Source organism: Cucurbita maxima, unplaced genomic scaffold (genome assembly GCF_002738345.1).
Source record: "Cucurbita maxima cultivar Rimu unplaced genomic scaffold, Cmax_1.0 Cma_Scf00019, whole genome shotgun sequence".
In the NCBI taxonomy this organism is placed as follows: Eukaryota; Viridiplantae; Streptophyta; class Magnoliopsida; order Cucurbitales; family Cucurbitaceae; genus Cucurbita; species Cucurbita maxima.
In genome coordinates this window covers 602,613-627,898 of record NW_019272035.1, presented here as the reverse complement: position 1 = coordinate 627,898, position 25,286 = coordinate 602,613, and the positions used below count along the sequence as shown (strand labels likewise).

The window sequence follows — 25,286 nt, the reverse complement described above, 5'->3', positions numbered from 1 at the left end:
TATATATATATATATATATATATATATATATATATATATATATATATATATATATATATTAAATTGTAGATGGTAAGATATTGTGTATAGTATTTTTTTTTTTTTTGGATTAAATTATAAATTAGAAATTATTTATTGGATTGAATTATAACTTAAATTATTTTCTTATTTTCTTTTTTATTTTTTAATATCACAATATTAATTTTTATTTTTAATACCTACAATTTTATGTTTAATTGTTTGGTAATTTAAAAAAGACTTTTATTTATATTTTTTAAATCTTTAAATACAATATATTACTTTTCTTTTGTTAAATTAAAAATGGGGAAAAAATTATAGTTGAAATATAAAATTTAAATGGTGGGAAATAGAACCTTCATATAATATCATATTAAAGACAAAATTTTCCTTTTTATATAATATATATAAACACACAAATTTCTAATTTTAATTTTAATTTAAATAACTAATAATATAATATTTAGTAATTAATTTTTTTGTCACCCCATAATAAATATATTCTCTCTTGATGTGGATCCAACTCAGGTCAAACGTACAAAATAATTAATAGCCAAGATAATTAAATATATACAAATATTTATCTCTAAATATATTTATTAGTTAATTAAAATATATTATATTAAGGTAGGACATTCTAATTAAAAAACGTGCCCCATTTTGTATTATGGTATTTTATTGTGGAATAAATGCAATTAATTATTTCAGTTTCCCAAAGAGAAAAATAAATATAAGAGAAAGAAAGGGATCCAAATTTTAATTTTTCTGTTTTTTGTGGGCATTTTGAAATTAATTTCTCAAGGATTATTTATTTATTTTTAATTTTATTTTTGAGGTGTTCTTCAAGGAATGATTAGGAGATGACAGATCAGCATGAGTTGTTTATTTTGATTCACATACCTAATTAGGATCTTCTTCATGCTGTTTTTAATTAATTAATTAATTAATAATAATTAACCATTTTTTTGGACCTTAATTATTAATTATTTTATTTCAATTGACTTTATTGAAATTAATTAGGGGAAGCAATTGTTGGGCATGATCAATTAACAGTTAATATGTGTATATTTATTTAATTAACATATTATATATATATATATAGTAAATAATTTCTTAAATTAGGGATATATATTAAAATGTTTGACTTTAATATTTATTTTTTTTGTTTTCATAAAAATAGAATTTTGTATTAACTATTAACTTATAAGTCTTGTAAGTCGAGGATAAGATGATGATTCAGAGTTTAGGTGCATCGAGCTCCAACTTTTTCCTTTAGCATTGTGATTTCCTCTTCTATGGACACACCTGATTAAGATTCGAAGATTTCAAATCATTTTGATTGGAGGTAGAATATAGATGGAATCTAGAAGGAAGAATCGGGTGCAGCAAGCTCTAACTCTTTCTCTCGGGATTCATTAGAATATGATTTGAGAATATAGATGAAATCGAGCTGGTACTTTGTAATCATGGATTAAGAAAAAACCGTTTTAACCGATTAAGACATAAACCCTAGATTGACAACTCAAATTTTCGTAGTGTATATTCTCTTTTATATAGTTTAAATTATTATGAAAAATAAGAATCTCGGTTGTGATTATATTTATATGTTTCTTTGGGGAATGATTGAGAAGAAATAAATTCCAACTTTCCCACATAATTTCTTTCATGTTCTATCTAGGAATGATTATCTCATTGATTTTCAAAACCCCATTTTTTTTTCTATATAAATTCAAGTAATTTAATATTAAATGCATACATTTCGGACATATTATGAATCAAATTATTCACGTCATTGCATAGATCAAAGTGTAAAGCTTTTCGGTTAATGAAATCGACCTTTTATAAATGTTTCAAAACTATCATTAAAGTAATAATCTGTTAGAATGTTGGATGAAAATTGAGATCTAAAACGAGTATAGTAGTGATCTGGAATGATATGACATTGTTCGGGTTCCAATATTTGACTTTGGTCACTACCCCATCATCTAACACTAGGGTCACTACCCTTTATACTCTAAGAGTAATTTTGAAACGTTTATGAAAGATCAAGGGTGATATTGCAATTTTTTAACAATAAAGCTTAGAGATACTTCTTATTGTTCGAAACCGAGTAGTGTTTATATAAAAACTTAGCTAAAAAAAAAAAGATGTTTTTAAGAGAGGGAGAGAGAAAGAGAGGCACAAAGGAGGTTGTCGTTTTGGAATGTTGCTCTTAAAATTTGAGCACATGGGAACAAGGCTGTCTAGTCTTAGGGTTTGTTTGTATGGCTTAGGTGGGGAAATAGGCTATGTAGTTGACCCAACATTGGGGTACCCCACACAAAGGCATCTATCCCTAATCTTGTCCTAATAATCCCAAGACATCTTGGGACCTTATGCCCCTAATGTGCCTCCTATAGTAAATTAAACATATTACCCATAGTTGTGTGTGCCCAATTTCTTACCTTTCTCACTTTTCACAAATCCCATATAACAAATGCTTTGAATTTCCCGATCTCTATATTTGTGCTACTCCTTACTTTGTTTTAACGTTCATATACTTTCGAAACATTTTGTTCTAGCTTATAATCGAATCGAATCCTTGAGTTTCAATCAAAATTAAGCTCGAGATTTTAAATAGGCTTGTGTTGTCGAGTTTACCTATGAGATCCTATAATGGTTGGAGAGGGAAACGAATCATTTATTATAAGGGTGTAGAAACCTCTTCTTAGCAAATGCATATTAAAATTGTGAGGCTGACAACGATACGTTACGAACCAAAGTGCACAAGATTTATCAGCAATAGGCTCGAGTTGTTACAAATGGTATCAGTGCTAGATACATGACAGTGTTCTAGCGAGAACACTTGGCCCCAAGGGAGCAGATTGCGATATCCCACATCGAAGAACAAAACATTTTTTATAACAGTGTGAAAACCTCTCTCTAACAGACACATTTTAAAATCGTGAGGATGTGTGGTCAAAAAAATGTATGCCATACTTAAAAGAAAACACAAACCCTAAAATGTGGAGGCACAAATTACAAATGTACATAATTTGTAAGGGGAAAAAGACAAGTGCATGTGCCTAGTGTGTGTATATATATATATATATATATATATATATGATTATAGGGTTGAACTAGGGCCAACTATTATTTTCAATGTTATATGCAACAATTTGATGGCAAGATATATAAATAAATAAGGGTTATCCTTATTTTGAGCAATGTATTATAGCATATTTTCATTCTCGTGAGCCTTTATAGTTGTAAAAAATATTCATTTTTTAGGTCTAATTAGCTCGGGTCTCTCTACAGATTAATATGAATCTATTTTCATCATGTTTTTTTTTTCTTTGTGCTACTAAGCAACTCTTCTGTCCGCTTTAGCTCATTACGTATCACCATCAGTCTCACTGTTTTAAAACGCGTCTACAAGGGAAATGTTTCTATACCCTTATAAGAAATGTTTCGTTATCTTCTCCAACTAATGTGGGATCTCACTATCCACACTCCTTGTGATCTCAACGTCCTTGTTGCCATACCGCCCGATGACTGACTTTGATACCATTTGTAACAATTCAGTCCACCGCAAGTAAATATTGTCCGTTTTGACCCATTACATATCATCGTCAGACTCATGATTTTAAAACACGTCTCTTAGGGAAGATTTCTACACTCTTACAAGAAATGCTTCGTTTTCATCTCCAACTGATGTAGAATCTCACAGCACATATGATCAACAGAAAGAGGAGAGTGTCTAGAGATTGAAAAGAACACCAACAGCGAAAACACTTTACTTGAACGTTTTAAGGTTTTGATCGAGAAACCTAAGAAAAAAGGTACACAATGTAGGGCAATAGATTTGAAAATTAATTTGAACAACTTTTGATAGAAACATATGATGTTGAAGGTAGAGTAAGCTAATTGAACTCCACTTTCACTCATTCTGCCACAAAAATCCATCATCTTTTCTCATTGTATGGTTACATCAATCACCACACCATAACATTGAGAATTTCCCAATGGAATATTTTTGTTTTATTTTTGGAATTTTTTCCCATGTCTGTGACAACTACTTCACACCTGCAAACACTGTCTTTTTTAATGTTTGCAGCCAATTGTCAAATCTTTGAATCAACCACAAAAATTCCCCCAACAAATCTCCACCATCCATTTTTCATCAACGACCCTCTTCTCCGTGAGAGTCCACATTAATTGAAGAAAAGAAAACACGGTTTATAAAGGTGTGAAAATCTTCTCCAATCAGATCCATTTAAAGCCTTGAGTGAAAACTCGAAAGAAGACAATATTTACTTGCAGTGAGCTTAGACCGTTACAAATGGTATTAGAGTCAGACACCGGACTATGTGCCAGTAAGGACGCTGGGCTCGAAAGAGGTGGATTGTGAGAGTCACATTATAAACCTCTCAGAAGGGTTCGGGATTTTGCACGAAAGGTAATAGATATGCATCCAAACCCTTTTAAGAAAGGTAAAGACAAGTAAGGTATATGTGACAAAGATTCAATACAAGATTTGAAATTTGTTGTGATATGTTCGTGAATTCGACATCGACATAAGAAACGAATCATTATCTCTGTTATACTAGAAAAAACGAGAGCATAAAACAAAAATTTTACCTTTTTTTTTCTTGTAAAATTATTAATTTTATTTTTTGAAAAAAAAAAAAAAAAGGAAAGAATCTAAAAAGGAGAAGGAATCAGGTGAGATTTTTGAGTACAAAGATAACAACCTCTGAGAATTGGCAGAAAAGTTATATAAATATAAAGAGAGAATATGATGAGGAAAGCGAAGAATCTGTACTTTTTATGCCTTTTTTCACTTTTTCAGTTAAAACCCATCTTTTCTAATGAGGTTTCACTGCCACCATCATGCCCTTTTCTCTTTTCTTTTCTTTTCTTTTCTTTCTTTTTTTTTTTTTTACTTTTTTACCTCTCGATTACTATAACGGATACGTTCTTAGGTCTAAATTTTTATCGATATTTCTATAAGTTCATGAATTAAACGTTGATATAACAGGTGAATTGTAAAGGAGATGGTCTAACGGTCAGGATCATTACTGAAGTAAGCACTTGGCTTTAGGGCACCCTATCACGTGAGAAAAACGAAACACTGAATGTATGAAGCACACAAGGTAAGAAGGAAACTTCACCTGTCATATGCGACCAACGCGCTCAGTTTATCTTGATTTGATAGCTCTGAGTCTTACACAAATGAAACAACCCTAATCCTTTGTTAGGCTTACCGACCTTGGAAAATCGTGATATTTTTTAAGTAAGCATTTAAATTACCGACCAATGCACTCAATCTAACTTGGTGTTTTAACTCTAAGAACTTCAAGATTAAACGTACTTATCTTGGAGTAATCTTACTCTTGTGAGTGAGAACAAAACATGCTGAAAGAACTGTCTCGCATTACAAGAAAATGTCTTATTTGGACCAACCGTATATTTAGTGTCTTATCCACTCCGTGAATATGTTAATAATAATAATAATAAATAAATAAAAAGACAGACCAAAAAAAAAGGTAAAGAAACATAGGAGTGACCAACCAAATCATTGGAGGGACACACAAAAGCTCAACACTTCCTTCAAACATTATCCTCTTTAATGTTTGGCCTAAGCAGACAAAAAGAAAGCTCTCCCCTTTTTCACCACTCCCTCAAATCTTCATCAAATATAACAAAATTTGACATATAATTTGTAGTTACTAACCTAATCATGGTTTAAATTACAAAGTTTAGTCCGAGTTTTTTATTTTGTGCCTAAAACAATACGTAAGAAAAAGGGTTAGGGAGGGGATCGTATTCTCTATCATGGTCTCCACCCGATCTCCACTATCTCATTTAAGATAGGTCCTTACGAGAAACAACGTCTCTCAATCTTCATGGAAAAGAAACATACGTACCTATCCATATATAAAAACTGTTCAATTTCAAGGTATACGACCTCAAATTTTCTAGACTTGTGAGCTAAATATCTCGTTTTGATGGGAAATGGAACTATGAACTCAGAGTAACGAGAGAAAGGCCGCCCTAAGTTAGCATCAGCAATAATTGATATAAGGTATGGAGAGTGACAAGTGCTTGATATCCTCTAGATTATGACTTCCCACATGCTATCTCCTTCCACAACATGATATTACAACCTTCATTCAATTGTTCTTTCTCTTATCATCATGTTTCCTTACCCTACCCATTAACTTCTCCTCTACTTTTTAACTTTTAAAATATGATTTCCCTCATAAAATTTTGTGGGTTTTGTATGAAAATACCCATGATGGCCTGTTTTCCTTAAGTCCCAATCTTCCAGCAAAAAAGGGCTCAACATGGCCTATGAAAATACGTAACACAAACCAATATGGGCTCTACTAAATTGTTTCCAAACTTCGATGATTTTTATGGAGAGAAGCTGTGAGATCCCACATCAATTGGAGAGGAGAACGAAACATTATTTTTCAAGGTGAAACCTCTCCCGAGCAGACATGTTTTAAAAACTTTGAGGGAAAGCCCGAAAGGGAAAGTACAAAGAAGACAACATCTGCTAGCGGTGGGCTTGAGCTGTTACCGAAGCTTTACCAATTTCAAACTATAAGTGTGATGACCGAGTAAAGGAGTAAAGGAAGAGTATATGAATGAACCAAGATCACGTCTAAATGAGAGTAATCCTAAAAATAGGATGACTAAGACAACATAAAAGAATTGAAAGTCACTACCTATATTAATAAAATGCATTTTTCTTTACTTAGAGAAATTTTATATTGGGTGACTTTCTAGGAATTTTTCTAGGATTCGAGTGAGGACAAAATATATTGGAAGAACTCATGTTGATTTGTGGAGATAATCTTTACTTTTAAGAAACAAAAAATAGGTAACAGGTTCATGTCGTAAAACAAATTAGACCCATTTGAAGGACCATGGACATCATTTTTAGGGCATACCCCAAAGATTGTCCAATGCCACTACACTGAAAACCACTCATTTTGCCCTCAAAAAGCTTCCATTTTATTTACTCTCTCTTTCACTTTGGGACCTTTAACTTTTGTTAGGGTAATGAGCTGACATCTCCACCCTCTAGGTTTTTGGGCACCGTCCTTTTTTGATCCATCCCACATATGGTAAACATGTTATAGCTCAAGAATCGTGTTAGGTTTCACTCATTTTGAATAATTCTATTATAAACCGTGCTTGTAATAAAGTTTTTATTACCAAACGATCTAACCCTATTTGGATCCATTATTATTTAAAAGTTTAGGATTTGGGTGCATAGATCTTTTTAGGATAAATCAAAGCCTTGTCCGACAATGTAGTGGGCATAACAAAAAAGCTAGAAGCTTTGGGATGTGGGTTGAAGCCGACACCGACAAGGACAAGTCCTATAATTGCAAGAAAAGAGAAAGAATGGGGCTTTGATGGGCTAAGGATGATGATAACGAGAGTGTGGGGGAGGTATTGGTTAGGGGATTTGGAGGGTAAACCCAAGAGTAAGTGGAGTAAAGTGTTTCGACCATGTTTGTTCAAGACGTTTGTCTATGAACGTATGTTGGATGTTTTAATAATGCTTGTTTAGGATATATTGTCCATGGTTGCATGCCCGTTCCAAACCCGTTTTACATGATTTATGACTGGTCACCAAAATCATGTCTACACCCGTTAGGGCTAGAATGTCCTAAAATGTAACATAGGAAAATGCGACTAGTTATCAATTTTTTCTACTCAAGTTATATGATATTTAAGCTGTAATGTTCTATTTTTGCTTATAGCCATATAACGACTTTCAAACGTTCTTTCAAGTTTTGAACCGACGTTGTCTGCTAAATTCGAATTTCTCACAGCTGACTTGTTCACTAGGTTAGAAGAAGTACCGCACAATCGCTATCCCATGCAGCAAGAGTGCAATTGTGACACAAAGCACGCTTAATCATAGAGTTCCTATCATTAAGCCACTGATAAAGAAAATGCACCTTGTTGGTTTAGGAATCTGACTTTCAATTTTTGAAGTTTTTTTTAGTCATCCTATTATTGGAATTGCTCTCATTCACATATTGTCTTGATTTATTTATATACCTCTCATTTACTTGTACATCACATATATTGTTGATAGATGATTACTAACTAGAAACACTTTAATTGTAATTTACTCTGTAAAATGGAACATATCGATGATTACAATTTCCAAAATTGTATGTCACCACCATGAATAATATGATTTTTTTGGAACGCTAAGTTCAAATACTCGTAATTCAAGTCTAGGCTAAAAAAGTTTTAAACTTTAATATGTTCACAGTTTTAAAATTTTGATTTTTAATTTAAAAAAGAAAAAAGAAAAAAGGAGAAAACCGTGTGGATCGTCGATGAAAGGAAACTAATTACCAGTTTCTATTCCAGTGTGCTGAGGGTGAAGTTAATTTTCTAATAGCCGCCGCCCGCCATCAAATTGACAGCCGCCGGTTCCGCCTCCGCCATGGCCGCGCCCTTCGATTCCAATTCTCGGTCAGTCCTCGAGCAATTCTTCTGTGTTCGATTCGTTTTAATTCCCATTAGCGTTGATTTTCTGAATCTCCCATCTGTTTCTTTGGTGTTGAAAAGGGAGGGTGTTCCGAAGAAGCGATCAGCTCCAATCAAGTTCTTGGTTCCTCTGGTTTATGCCCCTGTTCTTCCTCTCAGTAAGTTTAATCCTCTGGGGTTTTCATTTTTTCCAGATTTTGTAATGATTTTCCATCTGGGTTTTGTTCGAACGTGATTCTATTTGTTCTTTTCAGTCAGAATTGCGCTGCGGAAGAACCCTGTTGTGAGGGATCGGCTGTTCACGGCGGTGTTGGCTGGTGCTTTTGCCCATGGCTTTTACCTGGTGTATCCTTTTAAACTCTTGTATCTACTTTAATCGTTGATCATATCATATTGAATGTCAATTCTTGAATCTTGGGATTTCTATGTTTCTCTGTTCATTTGTTGATGATCTGCATCCGCTGTTTCTTAAAAGTGTGTCTTCTTGTTCGAGAATTGTTATGGTTTCCCCACCATTTATGTTCTCTAGAATAGTATTTTAGTAGACGTGTAAGATGTGGAATCGGCTAATTAAAGGGTGGATCATGGGTTTATAAATTGGAATACATCTAGTTCCTACCATGGTATCAGAACTATGCTTTTAACTGAGTAATGTCAATAGAATTCTCAAATGTTGAACAAAGAAGTTGTGAGCCTCAAAGGTGTTGAACAAAGGGTGTACTTTGTTCGAGGGCTCCAGAGAAAGAGTTGAACCTTGATTGAGGGGAGAGGCTGTTCGTGAGCTCCATAAGCCTTAGGGGAGGCTCTATGGTGTATTTTTTTTAGGGGAGGATTGTTGAGAGAGGAGTCCCGACCTTTTGGGGAAACCAAAAGTAAAATCATGAGAGCTTATATTCAAAGTGGACAACATCATACTATTGTAGAGATTCGTGGTTCCTGACACAAATAGTTGTCTTGTAAGTATAGTAGAGGTGTGTACAATTTGGCTCAGACATTCGTGGATATATATAAAGGGAGGTTAGTGTTTAATTATGGAGTTTTTCTTTGTGACTTCATGAGAGAAATTTGTTGGGTTTCTGAATGTTGTTGATCTAGTGTACAAAGGATTGTCCAGGGATGAAGGCTTTGATGGCTCCTGAGGTGTGTTCATAGGTCTTAAGAGAAGCTAGTGATTTCAATGGTGAGATCACACCTCAGTTGGAGAGGGAAACGAAATATTTTTATATGGGTGTGGAAATCTCTCCCTAGCAGACGCGTTTTAAAAATCTTGAGGGAAACTCTGAGAGGGAAAGCCCAAATAGGACAATATCTGATAGCGGTGGGCTTGGATTGTTACAAATGGTATCAGAGTCAGTCACTGGGCGTTGTACCAGCAAAGTCACTGAGCCTCAAAGGAGGGTGGATTGTGAGATCCCACGTCGATTAGAGAGAGGAATGAGTGCCAGTGAGGACGTTGGGTCCTGTAGGAGGGTGGATTGTGAGATCCCACATCGGTTGGAGAGGGGAACGAAACATTTGTTATAAGAGTGTGGAACCTCTCCTTAGCATACGCATTTTAAGGACCTTGAGAGGGGAAGTGCGAAAGGGACTAGCTATTACATCAATGGCCGTTGCTTATTGTCAGGGTAACATCCTGAATGCAAGTTAAAGAACAAGCTGCGCGGTTCTGCTATTAAGGTTATGCAATCTGAATTAAGCAGATGAATGAGTTATAGAACAACGCACCAACCATGGGAGGTTTGGCCTCTTAACCCAAATATCCCTTTAATGAGAGTAGCTCAATTAGCTGAAGGTATGAGAATATGAAACTCACTTTTTCCTATTCCAAAAGTTAAAAGGGTTTGTATAATGGGTTGGCTCAGGTCGGGTTTCATACAAAATCGACCCGTCCCCACCTAGTTCGTTTTCACTGAAAAGAGACGATTGTCGTTAGAGAGATCAAGATGAAAATAAGGTTGATGTCGATTTTAGCTACATCATGGAGACTGAGAGTTGACGGCATAGGAGTTATGTGTCACAATCGCAGTTTTGTGGTAACAGGAGAGTGATTGTGTAACACTTGTTCTAATTCAATGAACAAGTCAACCGTGTGAAATTCAGACTTCGCGGACAATATTGGCGTATGCTTGAGTCTCGAGTCATGTTTGAGAGAAATATTTTGGAAAACGTGAGCAAGGTCATACGTTGTACACAATGTTATAAGCTAAAAGTGAGTAGGGAACAATGTCGACTTTGATAGCATATAACCTGAGTAGGAAAGTGACAACTAGTCAAATCTCTTATAGTACATTTTGGGTCATTTTAATCTTGTCATGTGTAAACATGATTTTGGTAACCGGTCATACATCCTCATATAGTAAAGCCCTATCAACATGGAAGCAAGTAAAAGGGGTTTGGAACAAGCATGCAGCCATGGACAACACGTCCTATACAAGCATGACCAGGACAACCGTCGTGCAACCTTAGGCAACACGCCTTGGACAAGTATGATCATGACAGTATGTAGTTAACAGTGACTGTGAGTACTAAGTGAGACAAAGGAAAAACTCGAGAGGAAGGAGAAGGGTTGAATTTGAGAAAGAAAGGTCGGTTTTGTTTGATCAAAACTGAGAACCGTACTGACCAAGGTCCAGTCAGATTTTCGGTTCGGTTCGGTTCGGTTCCTTCCACCATTGTATTGTTGAGTATAAACATCATTTTTGTTTGTTTTATTTCATAATTGTGTTGTGTTCCTTGATGGGTTATATTCAGAAGTGATATCTATGATGCTGAGAGCAAGTGAACTCAATTTCCCACCTCCACATGATCAGATCATGATGATGCCGTGAGTTTTTTTTCTTTTCCTTATCCAATAATTCTCATAATTTTTTTAATGTCTTTGCTTTTTTTTTCTTTATTATTATTACTGGAACAATGAATTTAAGTTTTAGAGTATAATTGTATTAAATTTGAATGGCAAAATTTAATATTTTATGATCGGATTCGTTATTTAATAAGAGTTACTCGAACCCAATTTAGGCGAACCGACTAATATTTCAATAAAAAAAAAAGTAAATAATTGTATTTACTTAACAAAGGCCTTAGTAAATGGATAATACTATGGATATGTTCATCAGATTCCATTTTTACTAATTACATGTTATTATAAGATGGGTACCCGATGAATCACCGCCACCGGAATCTCACATTCTTCTGCCCGTTCCTCTTAATCTATTTTCCGGTATCATTCTTAGTGTTTGAGAAATCGGAAGCCAGCCGAGATGCGACGCCCGAATGGTACATTCCGTCCTGAAAACAATCAGTTTTCGATGTCATAATTCGGAGTTGCCTCGCTTTCTCTGCCGTTAAGCAACCGGGAGAGAATCGGCTCCCTGCTGCCTTCTCTGCCAAATTCGAATTCGAATCCGAATTAGGATCTGGCTGCGCGCCCTCGGTGATTTTGTTCGGCGGGCAAGGTTTCCACCAGGGCCTGTAATGGCGTTGGGGATCTGGTTTCCGGTGACCGGTGCCGGCGCTGGCAGAGGGTCGGATTCCGATGGGGCGGAAGACGAGTAGATTGGTGGTCATTTTTTTGGGGAGCTTGTGAAAATGAAGCGATGAATTGGTTGGCTTTTTAAATTTGTAATTATACCCAAAAAAAGATATCATAATAATAGTTAATTTCTATTGCACAAAAATACCTATTTCAACATTTTTCCATATATATAACATTTTTAGTTGGCCGGATTTTCGAGTTGTTTCTAAATATGGTTGTTCGTGGTAGTTGGTATAGATGTCTATTCTCTTTAGGGGTTGAGCTGAATGACGGGTGTCTTCTTATCCTTTCTCTAAATGTTCTTAGGTGAAGCTAATAACATGACTAGCTTAGCCAGAGAAAGATGACGGGATTGATGGTTAGAGGCTGTAGCGGGACTACCATAGGAAAGTCTACTCCCTCTTGCTAACATAAAAAGAGATTCTCATAACAATATGCTCTTCCCGACCAAGTTGAATATATATCGAATATGACTATTGACTTGCTACATTAATAAAAATATTTCTAAATAATACATTTAAATTTTTTATAAAAAGAAGTTTAAGAAATGTCTTAGTTTTGGATGAGAACGATTAGTATTTTGTTTAAAAAATACGTTTAAACTATCATATTTATTTTTCAACTTATGAACATTAGACTTTTTAGTTGAGTATATTGACCTATTTCGAGATGGCACTAAACCAACCATTCTTGAAACCAGTTCTAATTGATTGTTTTTATTTGGTCTAATTGTACGGTGCCCAATCTACCTCAACCTAAATATAAGACGAAAGTGAATGAAACCGGTCTCGTGAATTATCTTTTTTGCACCAACTCAACCCGAAAATCAATTCCTTCATGCAAATAGAAAATGGGTTAGGGTGATTTTTGTTACTAACTAGAAATGTAAATGCAATAATACGAAAAGAATATTATTATTGATATTATTGTTGGAGCATGGATATTACAATTTAAAATACAAGAATTTGCATTAATATCACTCACAATTTGGTAGCAATCCCAGTCTCTCCAAACCTTTACCCATCATACCCTGCATCAACAACCACATAAATATTACAACAATGACAAGCAACCAATGTTTGAAATAACTTTTTAAATATTTAAATTTTATTTTTTTTAAAAAAAACTTAAATTTTTGGATAATAATTTTATATAAAAGAAAATTATTAAGTAAATAAAAGGGGGTTTTCAAAATTATTTTTGAGACACTGTAATTATAAGTCAACTCAAGTAAAAAAATTATCAAACATTTTAAAAAAAGAAATTGCAATTTTTATCCATTAAAAAGCAGAACAGAGTGGAGAAAATTACTGCAGAAATTCAACGGTCACGAAATTGACAGTAGCGGAGGTATTAACAATGGAATTATACGCCGTCGTCGACAGAATCATCGTAGTTCCGGTCGCCGTCGGAACTGAAACGATCGACGGAGCGTAATCGACGATCGTAATCTGTATAGTCTGATCAGGCACACAGGCTTCCGGCTCTGACGCACTGAAACACCTAACAAAATACTGTCTCCCACATGCTGCTCCGTTCTCCCAAACTCCGTCTCCGGCAGCCGCGAAGAGGTTGCTGGTCGGGAACTGAGTCAAATCCCCACCAAAACACTCCGTCGCTGCAACAAACGGAAACAAACAAACAAACAAACAAAAGTCAGAATCCCGAAATTTCAAAACCGGAACTTGGTGTTGGAAATCGAAGCGGGGGGTTCTTACGGGAATAGGGCGGGGGGTATCTGGAAGCGGTGCCGAGATCGGCATGGGAGAAATGGAGAAGGTGGGAGAGGAAGAGGAAGAGGAAGAGGAAGAACCAGAGGCGCCGCCATTGGAGGGGATTGTTTTGAGGTCTTGATATGAACATGTTTTCCAGGAGAATAAGGGATTGAAAGATTGGTTTTCAGTGGAATCCAATTTTTAAAAATTGGGGATTTGAAAGTCAAACAGGTTTTCGAGATCTGGAATTGGGTTTTGTTGTGGTGTGATTGAATGATAATTTTTTTTTTTTTTTTCTTTTTGGAAAATAAATGGAAGGTTCCATGACATAGCAAGTGGGGACATTTTTTTCTTTTTTCTTTTTTCTTTTTTTTTTGTAAATATTCTTTAAAAAAAAATTATAAACAAATTGACAAATAAGAATTTCACTCTTGTTTAAACAAATACCTAATACAATTATTAAAAATAATTGAATAGTTTGGTAAAGAAATGTACATTTATTGCATAGAGATAAGTATTTAGGCAACCAAAAAGTCAAAGGCAAAATAAATTCAATCATCTTCATGCAGTTGGATGGGAGGCCGCAATCCATACCATAATTTATTATTTTTCTTTTTCACCAACAATCATTCACCTATCAAAACCCGATGATAAATAATACATCTAAAATAAAATAAAATAAAAACAGTAATAATCTCTTTGTTTGGAGATTTAACCTCTAATATCTTAACCAAATGTACTAAAATTCAACTAGATCTCTTATTTCGAAATAAGGGAAGGTTAGAAGAAGGTTGGAAGATTCAATCATTGATCTCTTAATCGAGCACGTAAGGACATAGAAATTCAACCTGATCTCTCAATAAAAAGTACGTGAAGTTTAGGAGTTCAACCTTTGATCTCTTAATTGGGAGTAAGTGAGCATACAAAGATTAAATCTAACCTCTAATCTCCTAATCGAGAGTAAGTAAAGATACGGAGATTCAACTATTGCTCTCTTCGTTAAATGTAAGTGAGAGTATGAAATCCTAACCTAATCTCTTAATCGAGAGTAAATAAAGAATTGGACATTCAATCACCGATCTCTTAGTCCGAAGATTCAACCTCTAGTTACTGGGTGAGAAGTAAATTTCTTAATTGTATTTAAAGATTAAACTACTTTAGTGTATTTATGTTCATAGCATTTGCTTTTTGACCCAATGATTTACCAATCAAAACGTTTTATCCTTAAAAAGGGCAGTTGACGTAAGACGCCTAATAATGACAAAATGCATGTTCAAAATTGACCAAACCCACATGCAATTAACATATAATAATTAATAGCCAAGTCTTCACAAAAATATCATCCCTATTTATCTTTAGTGTATAATTGACCAGGTCAAAGGGTGTCATTCTCAAGGCCTGTGACACTACTAGCAAAACAAAGTTGAATAAATACTATTTCTAAGGAAGAAAACTTAAAAGACTTGTATCCTGGGAATTAGATGATCGTCGACATCGACATCTCTATAGGCTCAGCATCGACACAAGGGGTCGAATATTGTAAAACAAAAATTATCCATTCACATTAACATTTTATCAATATTTTCATACCCGAGAAAAGAGAACAAACAAAAAAAAAAAAAGAAGAAAGAAAAAGAAAAAGATGCTGCCATTTTTCAACCGAAGACCTGGAAAGTAGAAGAATGAGGACAAGAAAGTACAAATGCCCTTCAGGAAAAAATGTATAAGACAGCTCAGACAGCTCAAGAGGGTCCTCTAAAGTAATTACACTTTTCAAACAGGGGAATAGGACGACGCGTTTTGAGTGTAAGGGCTTAGAGAAACTTACATGGAGGGAAGATTCTTTTGAATTGCTATCACAGCCAACAGCGCGTCCTTTGATTCCCAAACAGGGATAGGTACTCAAATGGGGTCGAGTAGAACGGTAACTCCGATCTACTACTTCCAGAGCTTTCGCAGCGACATGTTCTTATCTGTATCCTTCTTCATTACCTTCGCAACCGCCATCTCGAAATCTTCCTGTGTCACATGAACCCTTCTTTCCCTTAGAGCAAACATTCCAGCTTCTGTGCAAACAGCCTGCAAATGAACGAGAGATCAATATTTGAAGAACACTTGAAGCAGAAAACAGAAGAGTCTTGCTTAAAAATCTAACAGAACCTTGAGTTCGGCACCGGATGCGCCGTTCATCTTCTCAGCAATCTTCTTCAAATCAATCCCCCGCATTAAATTCATTTTTCTTGAATGTATTTTCAAGATATCGAAACGTGACTGCAATGCAGAAATAAAATACCCAAATGTAATCATACTAAAATAGACTTCATATAAACAATTTGTCTCCGAATATATCCGATAAGATACAAAAATAAAAGTTATTAAAGAGAAACACAAGAAAAACGTTTAGGAAGTGAAGAGGAAACTGTTCACCAATGACATTTAACATTGTTGTGTACCTCCTCGTTAGGATTTGGGAACTCAATTTTTCTATCTATTCGTCCAGGTCTCAAAAGAGCTTGATCGAGAATATCAATTCGATTTGTGGCCATCAAAACCTGTTGATACACTGGTAGTTAGTACACCAAAACCACAACCATAACATGTTTCTAATTCTTCTTATAAAGAAAATCTATAAATCCAGCAAAACTAACCTTGATCTTGTTTGATGCTTCAAATCCATCCAGCTGGTTAAGAAGCTCTAGCATTGTTCTCTGCACCTCACTATCACTATTACCACTCCCAGATTCCATACGAGCTGACCCAATACTGTCAATTTCATCCATGAAAATGATAGATGGAGAATGTTCCCTGCAGTAAGGTATTAAAAAATGTGTTCCATAAGTTGACAGTAAAAAAATACATCTGATTCTGAGGAAGAGAAGCATGAAGTAATAACATCGTAGAAGTCAAGAAAATTACATTCATTCCATTCATTTTTTTTAGTGAATATAAGGATCCGCCATTGACAGCATGGATAACAATCAAATTATAACTTATATTTATTTATTACTTATTCTTTAGGTGGTTGAGGGATATTTCATCAAGCAATTTAAGCATAGAGCATAGAGCATAAAGAATAACAATAATGAGGAAAACTTAAATCAAAATCCAAGACGTTCAATTGTTGAAAACAAATACTAAAATAAACACGAAACAGACCTGGCCATCACAAAAAGTTCTCTAACCATCCTAGAACCCTCTCCAATGTACTTCTGTACCAACTCGGAACCAGAAACCCTGATGAAAGTACAATCAGTGTGATGTGCTACTGCTCGAGCCAAAAGCGTTTTCCCAGTGCCAGGAGGGCCATATAGCAAGACACCCTACGCATGATTTAAGAAAGAAAATATGAGTGAGATTAGAAGGAAAACAAATCAGCAATTAGAAGCAGTTCATGCTGCACACTAGACTTTACCTTTGGTTGAGCTATTCCAAGACTTTCAAATAATTCTGGATGCTTGATTGGAAGCTCAATGACCTGAATTCAATAGGAAAATATGACACAACGATTACAAGTTTCTAACACAAGTTCACGATAGAATTTATCAACATCCAACAAGCAATGAAGGTCAATCAGGGAACACAAACTGATGAAAGATACCTCTTTTATCTCCTTAATTTGCTGATCAAGACCACCAATCATGTCATAAGTAGAATCAGGGACCTTTTCAACTTTCATAAGATTCACCAATGGATCGACTTTGCTTGGCAGAACTAAATGAAGAACATAGCTGTCATTTCGAAGAGCAACCCTAGCTGATGGGGTGATTTTTGTAATATCAATGCTTTTATCTATATCAACAACATATTTCCCTTCTGGATGCACCTGTAAAGAAAACGGAAGAAGTCAAAAAAGAAATGTAGCAGGCACCTGTGACCTATAGCTTCACATTATGAATCCTAGCTCAACACTGCAGTACCCGTGCCTGTGGAGTCATAATTACTAGAAACAGAAAACACTCTGCAAGCTTAATGTGAAGCACAATCCTCAGAACGGGGGAAAACGTCATACTGTGGTTATTGAAAAAAATTAGAAGCCACAACCTAATATACTTTATGCAAAACAAACATGGTTTATACAAGTGAGATCATTTTGCACAAAGTTGATATAAACATCATAAACAGAAGTTGCCAACCACATATTTCCTTTACAATAAACAATATTAATTCTACCAATCACTTTTGTGGAAAACCCTAGCGCTAAAACCCCTTCAGAATAATACTTCTTACAATAAAAATCACCACCTGTACATCCATTATTAATTAACATGGATAGCTTGGTACAGATAACACACACCGAAATGTGGATGTAACTAGTGGTTACGTCTTCAGGGAAAACATAAGTTGCTTTTCGAATAATCACTAACCTTCACTAAAACCTTATTCTTTCCCATGACTTTGACCACTTCGCCAACGTACGATCCAGGTTCCTGAAGCAGCTGAAGTTCTTCACGAAGCAACCTCACTACACAATTTCAACCCACACAACTAGTTCTATCAAATGAGAGTCAAGGGCTAAAGCATCAACAAATATAATCCCAAACCATTCCCGATCATAACAAAGAATGCAAGAAATGATTTGCCGAACCGTACTGATATCTAACAAAAACTCAAGTAGTCCGGTAGATTCAGCTAACTATTCCACATTTCTACGTCGCATAACAAAGAAAAGAATTGTCCATGTCCTGCTTTAAAAGCACCAAGAACCCTAGTTTTGAATCGTAGCCAGTTTCTTAGTTCAAGTTTCATTGAAACATTGAAAACAATTGAAGAAAAACATTCCAGGCTCCAAGAAAAGGAAACTTCAATACACGAAAGTATCACAAAAATTTAAATCATCGTTGATCTGACAAGGTTAAACCCGATCAAGACAACTCCCCATCGAAAATTCATAAAACTGCCAGCATTACAGTTCCAAACCCTAGAGTTGTACAGAAGAGTTACGGTTGAGTAATCACTGTTACCTCTAGAGTTGAGCTCATTTCGCTGAGCTTCGAGACGATTGAGATTGTGAGTTTTCAGGCGGAGTTGAAGCTGGAGGTCCTGAATATGTTGAAGATAATAGTGCCTAAGACCTTCGCCTTGCTTCGTCGCCGGCTTGGCGGAGCACGTCTCTTCAAGTGTGGCCTCCGGTAGCGTGGTGTCCAACTCCATCGTCGCCATTGAAATACTATAGGTGCTTCCTGAACTACTTTGTTTCTCTTTCGGTGATTCGAATCGGAGAAATTGTAGGGAGACAGAGGTGTATTTATATACAAACAGAACTGGGCCAACATTTTTCCTTTGTTCTCGTGATGGGCCTTCTTGAAGCCCATATACACAAGGCCTCGGCCCATGTAGTCTTGGGCCAGTATATCCAAATTTTATTTGTAATGTCAATCCTTTTTTTATTATTATTATTTTTGAATATTGTTAATAAATTGAGCCAATGGTTGAATGAGAAATTTTTGGTCAATCACATATTATCACTTCATCTATCCAATGCTAAATGGTTCTGAAATCCCATATCGATCTCATATTGATTAGAGAGGAAAACGAAACATTTCTTGTAAGTGTGTGGAAACCCCTTCTTAATAGACAAATTTTAAAACCGTAAGGCTGACGGCGATACGTAACGGGCTAAAGCAGACAATATTACTAGTGGTAAGCTTGAACGGTTACAAATGGTTCAGAGCCAGACACGGGGCGTTGTGCCACTGAGGACACTTGGCCCTCAAGGGGTTAGAGAGCAGAACGAAACATTCTTTATAAAGGTGTGGAAACCTCTTCGTAGTAGACGTGTGTTAAAAATCGTGAGGCTAACAATGATACGTAACAGGGCAAATAATACAATATCTGCTAGCGGTGGGCTTTGACTATAACACTCATACCAACATAATTTATGTTCATTTCATCGTAAACGAGTGCTTTTTTTTTCATGATTTAATTAAAAAGTCGTTTGTTCTAAATTTTTATAAATACCTGAAAAGCATGAATCCAACTCATTGATTTATTTTTCAAATTAAAAGCATTAATCCATGACCTTATACTCTTATTGGTTTTTTATTTAATGTAAATAAATAAATAAAAAAAACAAATTCCTCATATTGACTTTTAAAAATTAAATTAAACGTTGACTTCAATTAATGTGGGGTTGAAAAATTAAAGTCAACCTCTCGTTCTTCCTCTCCCTCACCTTCAATGTTATAAATACCTCACTCAATGCTTCCAATATTTCCATCCCTTTTCAACTTTCAAAATCTCAATCTTTCTTTTCTCTCTTCGCTACTAAAAAAAATGTCTATCGTTTTTAAGATTGCGGTTCGTTGGAACGTAAAAGACTCATACAAAGGAGACGATGATGGTACTGATCTCGGCATTATTTATGCTACTAAGATGAACACCGAAGAAAATCATAACAATATCGATGCATATTATCTAAGGCCATGCTTCGATGATGATGGTGATGATGAAGATCCAATTTACGATTACGCTCCAGCTGCTTGATTTATGGATAAATTATTACCCGAGAGTTGAGTATAACCTTATCGTTTTAAATTTTCCCTAATAAAAAATAACAGAACAGATGAATATTCATTTTGTTTTTAATTTTTATCTTTAAAAAAATAAGTCTCGTCTTTTGGAAAACGAGAGAATTTATTAAGAAATATAAATTTGAAAAGAGATATACTTTATTATTGTTGTTCTTGATTGTTATCGGTTCATTATCTTATCAGTTATTACTTATTATTTTGGAACCATATAGCTTTTATTACGTTGAATTTTTGAATTTTAATACATTATATTCAAGATAAATGGACTAAGCAAAGAAAGGTGGGGAGCTCGGATAGATCACGGGTCTTCTCGATATCTTTCTCAACAAAATAAGTGAAAGTAGGTGAATTTTTTTAGATTGGTGCAACCCACTCGGGTATCTTTTACGTCGAGTGACATCGTACAAAAAAATAAGGAGAAGATAGGTCAATAACCTGGCGTCGACTTCTATGACATAAGCTTTAAAGAAGAGAGCTATCAATTATACGAAATCTAAGGTTCTAGCAAGTCAATGCAGCTCGACTCCTCGTGAATTAAAATTAACCAATTAAATTAATTAAAGAACTCTTCCTTTTGGACTATTTTATGAAATAGAAAGAATAATAATAATATAACACATGCATACTTCTTCATTATTATTGCTTTCTAGCCCTCAAAGTCAAAAGGTTTCAAATTAATATTTCGAATTTTATATTATTTAAAATCTTTTTTTAATATTTAATTAAAAGTCAAATAATATAATATTCAATTATTAGTACGAGGTAAGCTAGAGACGTGGGATTATAATTTGTTGGAACCAAAATAGAATCGTAATTAATTAAATAAGTATTTTAGAATTATAATATTTCAAACAATTTCAAATTTTAAAATAATTAAAATTATTTGTTAGAAAATATTACTTTGGAATATAATTTAATTTCAAAATATTATTATTATTATTATTTTACTAAATTTACTTTCAATTTGATCTATAAATTTTAATATGTATCTTAAAAAATAAATTTAACTAGAAAATAAAAATAAATATTATTTTCTAGCAAACATTTATTATTTTTCATTTTCTTATTAATAAAATATTTTTTTAAAAAAAAGATAATTTTGAGAAAGAACAAGCACGATATACTATGATCATGTACAAAAATGCTACCCTTCGACTTAGCAATATGGAACCTCTCACTCCCGTTCCTTTATGAGGTTCTATCGGGATAAACTATAGGTTTAGTTGAAAATATGAATATTGTCTTCGAGCGTATAAAGAAGAAAACTTCATGAAAAATCATTTAGCTTAGGCATGCTATACTATAGACTAATAACCTACTCTTGTCTCGAGCTACTTCTATGAGTGAAGATTATATGCATAGACCAACAGTTTAACAACTCATATCCACTATCATTTTTTAGGTTTTTCCTTTCCGACTTCTCCTCAAGGTTTTTAAAACCCTTCTAGTAGGGAGATGCTTTCATACCCTTATAAAGAATGATTTGTTCTCTTCCCAACCAATGTGGAATCTCACAATCCGCCCCCCTTCAATACCCAGCATCCTAGTTGACACTTGTTCCCTTCTCCAATTGATGTGGGACGCCCTCGATCCATCCCCTTTCGGGGCTAGTGTCCCTACTTTATAAAAGTGTAGAAACCTCTCCCTAGCCTCTCCCTAACCGACACGTTTTAAAAACTTTGAGGTAAAGTCTGAAAGGAAAAGTCCAAAGAGAAAAATATTTGCTAACAGTGAGCTTGAGTGGTAACAAACACGGGTCCTTTTAGATAGAAAACAAAATTCAGAAGGTCACCCACGTTCTTAATATTGAATCATTGGAAAAGAAGATTCACCTTGTTGATATAGATAGTAACTACCAATTTTTCTAAGTTTTTCGTATCTATAATTCTTTATTCTCGAGATGATTCTCATTCAAACGTAGTAACAACTTCATCACGTGTCGCTCGTAATTTGTACAATTTTGGCAAAAAAGCATCAAACCAACTTGTTTTGATCACTAAATATTCCTTCTATTACTTTTGTTATTTGTAGGTCCCTAAAAAAATATGCTACGAACCTCTTTCACTTTCTTTATGAGCCCACTTGATGAACAAACGTGGGCAATGGGTTAAAACACACCACATGAGAGTTGGTGTTGGACACTCTTTGTTGCCCATTACCCACAATCTTCCTCGTGTACTCCTTGTGCCCTAAAACCTCACCTTTTTCACTCTCTCCCTATTTAAATCCCTTCTCCACGTTCTCTACTCGTAACTCAATCAAAACTCTTAAACCTCTCTTCTCTCTTAACATGGTTCTCGTTTCTGAGTCTGTTGCTTCAATGATGAAGAACAATTCGTTTGAAGATAACAAACACTGTAGAAAATTTACTGCTTTAGCACCTGTCGTAGAACGAGAAGGAGATGACGACGACGATGATGATGGAGGTTATGACTATGCTCCAGCTGCATAACCCTAACGGTCTAGTTTATATCAGAAATAAATTGACCATCAAACCGATACTAAGAGTTTTATTGTCTTTTTCCGTAATATGAAATAGAAATAGATAATTGAAAAGTGACCCATTTGTATATATATACATTTGGTTTGTATTTCGAAGATATCTATGATAATTTGCCCTTTTACGTTCTCAAGAATCTCTCTTCATTGTCAAATGCCTTTTGAATTAGCTTGCAAGGGTATTTTCATCAATTTGAATGATTAAAAGTATGTTTCAAGTAACTTTATCTATTTCAAAATCATTCTCGAAACATATCCTAAAGTCAACCCAATATGACATACACAAACGAACGCTAAACAGTATCTTAGCTTTATTGAGATGTAGAAGATATGAATATCAGTCCTCGCTTGTTAGGTTCTAGAATGAAGAAAGATAAGTGATATTTAAAGGAAAGACAATATTTCTCTTCCATACGAGTTCTTTGAAATGAAAAAAAAAAAAAAAAAAAAAACTCGAGTGATCTTAAGTATAAAATCGAGTACAAATAAGACAATATTTGTAAGTGATGCGCTCTGAGTAGTTACATTAGCTAAATTAGCATACAATCTAACATGTTAGGGACAATGAAGTCTACATAAATTTTCACAAAAGTACGATATTGGAGGGAGAAGTTTTCACACAATGTGGGATCTCACGATCCACCCCCTTTGGGACCCACGTCCTCGTTGGCACTCAATCCTCTCTTTAATCGATGTGGAATTTTATAATTCACCCCCTTTGGGGCCCACGTCCTTGCTGGCACACCACTCAGGGTCCAGCTATAATAACATTTGTAACAGTTCAAGCCTATCGTTAGCATATATTTTTTTCTTTGGGCTTCCACTCAAGGTTTTTAAAACGAGTATGCTAGGGAGAGATTTCTGTGATGTCCCACATTGGTTGGGAAGGAGAACAAACCACCATTTATAAGCGTGTGGAAACCTTCCCGTAGCAGACGCGTTTAAAGCCTTGAGGGAAAGCCCGAAAGGGAATGCTCAAAGAGGATAATATCTGCTAGTTGTGAACCTGGGCCGTTACATTTCCACACCCTTATAAACAATGTTTCGTTTTCATTTCCAACCGTTTTGGGTCCGAGCGATATGATCACATAATTTGGGTAAAAGAAAGCATCCCACCAGCTTCCTTTTGAAGCTCCCTTCAAAAAAATATGCTACGAATCCCTTTCTCTATGTCTCTTTATAAGCCCACTTGATGAACAAACGTGGGCAATGCGTTAAACACACCATTTTTTATGACTTGTCCACTGAAAAAGTGTCAAATTCACATGAGAGTTGGTGTCGGACACTCTTTGTTGCCCATTACCCACAATCTTCCTCGTGCACTCCTTGTGCCCTAAAACCTCACCTTTTTCACTCTCTCCCTATTTAAACCCCTTCTCCCCGTTCTCTACTCGTAACTCAATCGAAACTCTTAAACCTCTCTCGTTCTCTCTCAACATGGCTCTCGTTTCTAAGTCTGTTACTTCGATGATGAAGAACAATTCGTTTGAAGATGACAAACACCGTAGAGAATTTACTGCTTTAGCTCCCGTCATAGAACGAGAAGGAGATGATGACGATGACGATGATGGAGGTTACGACTATGCTCCAGCTGCGTAACCCTAATTCTCAAATTTCTAAGTATTATGGACACGATATAATCATTAGAAGGGTTTTTCTTTCGGGAATATGAGATATCTAGAGATAAAACAGTGTTTAAGTTGAAGTAACTAAACGATGTATGTGTCTATTCGTATGTATCAGTAGTTTTATACGTCATTTCATGCTCTCAAGAGTCTCGAATCCATGTCACATGCTTCATAATGAGCTTTCTAAAGTATTTAGATGAACACAACTCAATCATAAAATATTTGAATTTTAGCTCGGATAATAAAGTTATTTATTCAAATTTTTGTTTTAAATAAAAATAAAATGTTTATACGTAAGTAAAACATTTATTCATTTATTTGAAACATGGGATTAAGAGCGTAGAGGAGCAGGAGCAAATGAAATATTTGTTTATAAGAGTGTGAAAATCTCTCCCTAACAGCCGCATGGAAACCTCTCCCTAACAAACACATTTTGAAACCGTGAGGTCAACCCATAAATTTTTCATTTATTTGAACTCCCCTTAACTTACATAAGTTTAGCTTAGGGGCCGTGCAAGATGAAAGTCTCATACACGGTTTTGAATGAGAGAAACAAGTGAGGAACCCTCTTTTCGACTCTCCCTCTCCAATTGTTGCTTTTCTTTCTGTTACTTCTTCGAAAGTAGCTGCTTTAGCTTCAGGTACTTGAATTTTTTATATTCATTTTTATTTCTCATCAAACGAATGGCGTCTTCTTCTGAAAATTCTAGCTATACTTGGCATGATATTGGAGAATCTCATTACTATTAATCAATTAAGCATGAAACGAATGCTTACGTATGTGTCCATCCGTGAAATCAGATAACTCAACTTAAACTGTATTAATTGAGTTCATTGAATAGGTTCTTCGAGT

General features: G+C 34.9%; 4 protein-coding genes across 5 annotated transcripts; 1 reads left to right on the top strand and 3 right to left on the bottom strand.

The window, feature by feature from the left end:
* The first annotated feature begins 8,352 nt into the window (after nt 1-8,352).
* On the top strand, nt 8,353-12,252 carry LOC111493883. Its single transcript, XM_023143788.1, has 5 exons — nt 8,353-8,511; nt 8,608-8,684; nt 8,781-8,871; nt 11,278-11,350; nt 11,760-12,252. The coding sequence occupies exons 1-4, from the start codon at nt 8,483-8,485 to the stop codon at nt 11,306-11,308; spliced, it is 228 nt and encodes a 75-aa protein (XP_022999556.1). The 5' UTR covers nt 8,353-8,482; the 3' UTR covers nt 11,309-11,350; nt 11,760-12,252.
* On the bottom strand, nt 11,737-12,093 carry LOC111493481. Its single transcript, XM_023143187.1, has one exon. It carries the CDS (start codon nt 12,091-12,093, stop codon nt 11,737-11,739), a length of 357 nt encoding a protein of 118 aa, XP_022998955.1.
* A 699-nt stretch (nt 12,253-12,951) lies between the features above and the next one.
* LOC111493758 (EG45-like domain containing protein 2) lies at nt 12,952-14,064 on the bottom strand. The gene is made up of 3 exons (XM_023143597.1): nt 13,780-14,064; nt 13,373-13,679; nt 12,952-13,091 (listed from the first exon to the last, which is right to left on the bottom strand). The coding sequence occupies exons 1-3, from the start codon at nt 13,922-13,924 to the stop codon at nt 13,085-13,087; spliced, it is 459 nt and encodes a 152-aa protein (XP_022999365.1). The 5' UTR covers nt 13,925-14,064; the 3' UTR covers nt 12,952-13,084.
* Nucleotides 14,065-14,613: 549 nt separating this feature from the next.
* LOC111493757 (26S proteasome regulatory subunit 8 homolog A-like) lies at nt 14,614-18,936 on the bottom strand. 2 transcript variants are annotated; one of them, XR_002720060.1, is made up of 10 exons: nt 18,738-18,936; nt 18,141-18,238; nt 17,375-17,599; nt 17,189-17,251; nt 16,933-17,096; nt 16,425-16,581; nt 16,230-16,328; nt 15,937-16,047; nt 15,605-15,855; nt 14,614-14,631 (listed from the first exon to the last, which is right to left on the bottom strand). XR_002720060.1 is itself a non-coding variant. In XM_023143595.1 (9 exons), the coding sequence occupies exons 1-9, from the start codon at nt 18,934-18,936 to the stop codon at nt 15,715-15,717; spliced, it is 1,257 nt and encodes a 418-aa protein (XP_022999363.1). In that variant the 3' UTR covers nt 15,314-15,714. The 2 variants fall into 2 exon arrangements, 1 of the variants encoding a protein (XP_022999363.1); XM_023143595.1 differs by lacking the exon at nt 14,614-14,631 and having other exon boundaries at nt 15,314-15,855.
* Nucleotides 18,937-25,286: the final 6,350 nt, after the last annotated feature.

Excerpts from the sequence above, each read along its gene's own strand:
- LOC111493883 (XM_023143788.1), top strand. The coding sequence starts at position 8,483 with ATGGCCGCGCCCTTCGATTCCAATTCTCG. Across the intron at positions 8,685-8,780 it reads TGCCCCTGTTCTTCCTCTCA|TCAGAATTGCGCTGCGGAAG; the intron begins GTAAGTTTAATC and ends TGTTCTTTTCAG. Across the intron at positions 8,872-11,277 it reads GCCCATGGCTTTTACCTGGT|AAGTGATATCTATGATGCTG; the intron begins GTATCCTTTTAA and ends GGTTATATTCAG.
- LOC111493481 (XM_023143187.1), bottom strand. The coding sequence starts at position 12,093 with ATGACCACCAATCTACTCGTCTTCCGCCCCATCGGAATCCGACCCTCT.
- LOC111493758 (XM_023143597.1), bottom strand. The coding sequence starts at position 13,924 with ATGTTCATATCAAGACCTCAAAACAATCCCCTCCAATGGCGGCGCCTC. Across the intron at positions 13,680-13,779 it reads ATACCCCCCGCCCTATTCCC|CGACGGAGTGTTTTGGTGGG; the intron begins GTAAGAACCCCC and ends CGTTTGTTGCAG.
- LOC111493757 (XM_023143595.1), bottom strand. The coding sequence starts at position 18,936 with ATGGCGACGATGGAGTTGGACACCACGCTACCGGAGGCCACACTTGAA. Across the intron at positions 16,329-16,424 it reads AAGCATCAAACAAGATCAAG|GTTTTGATGGCCACAAATCG; the intron begins GTTAGTTTTGCT and ends GTGTATCAACAG. Across the intron at positions 15,856-15,936 it reads CATCCGGTGCCGAACTCAAG|GCTGTTTGCACAGAAGCTGG; the intron begins GTTCTGTTAGAT and ends GTTCATTTGCAG.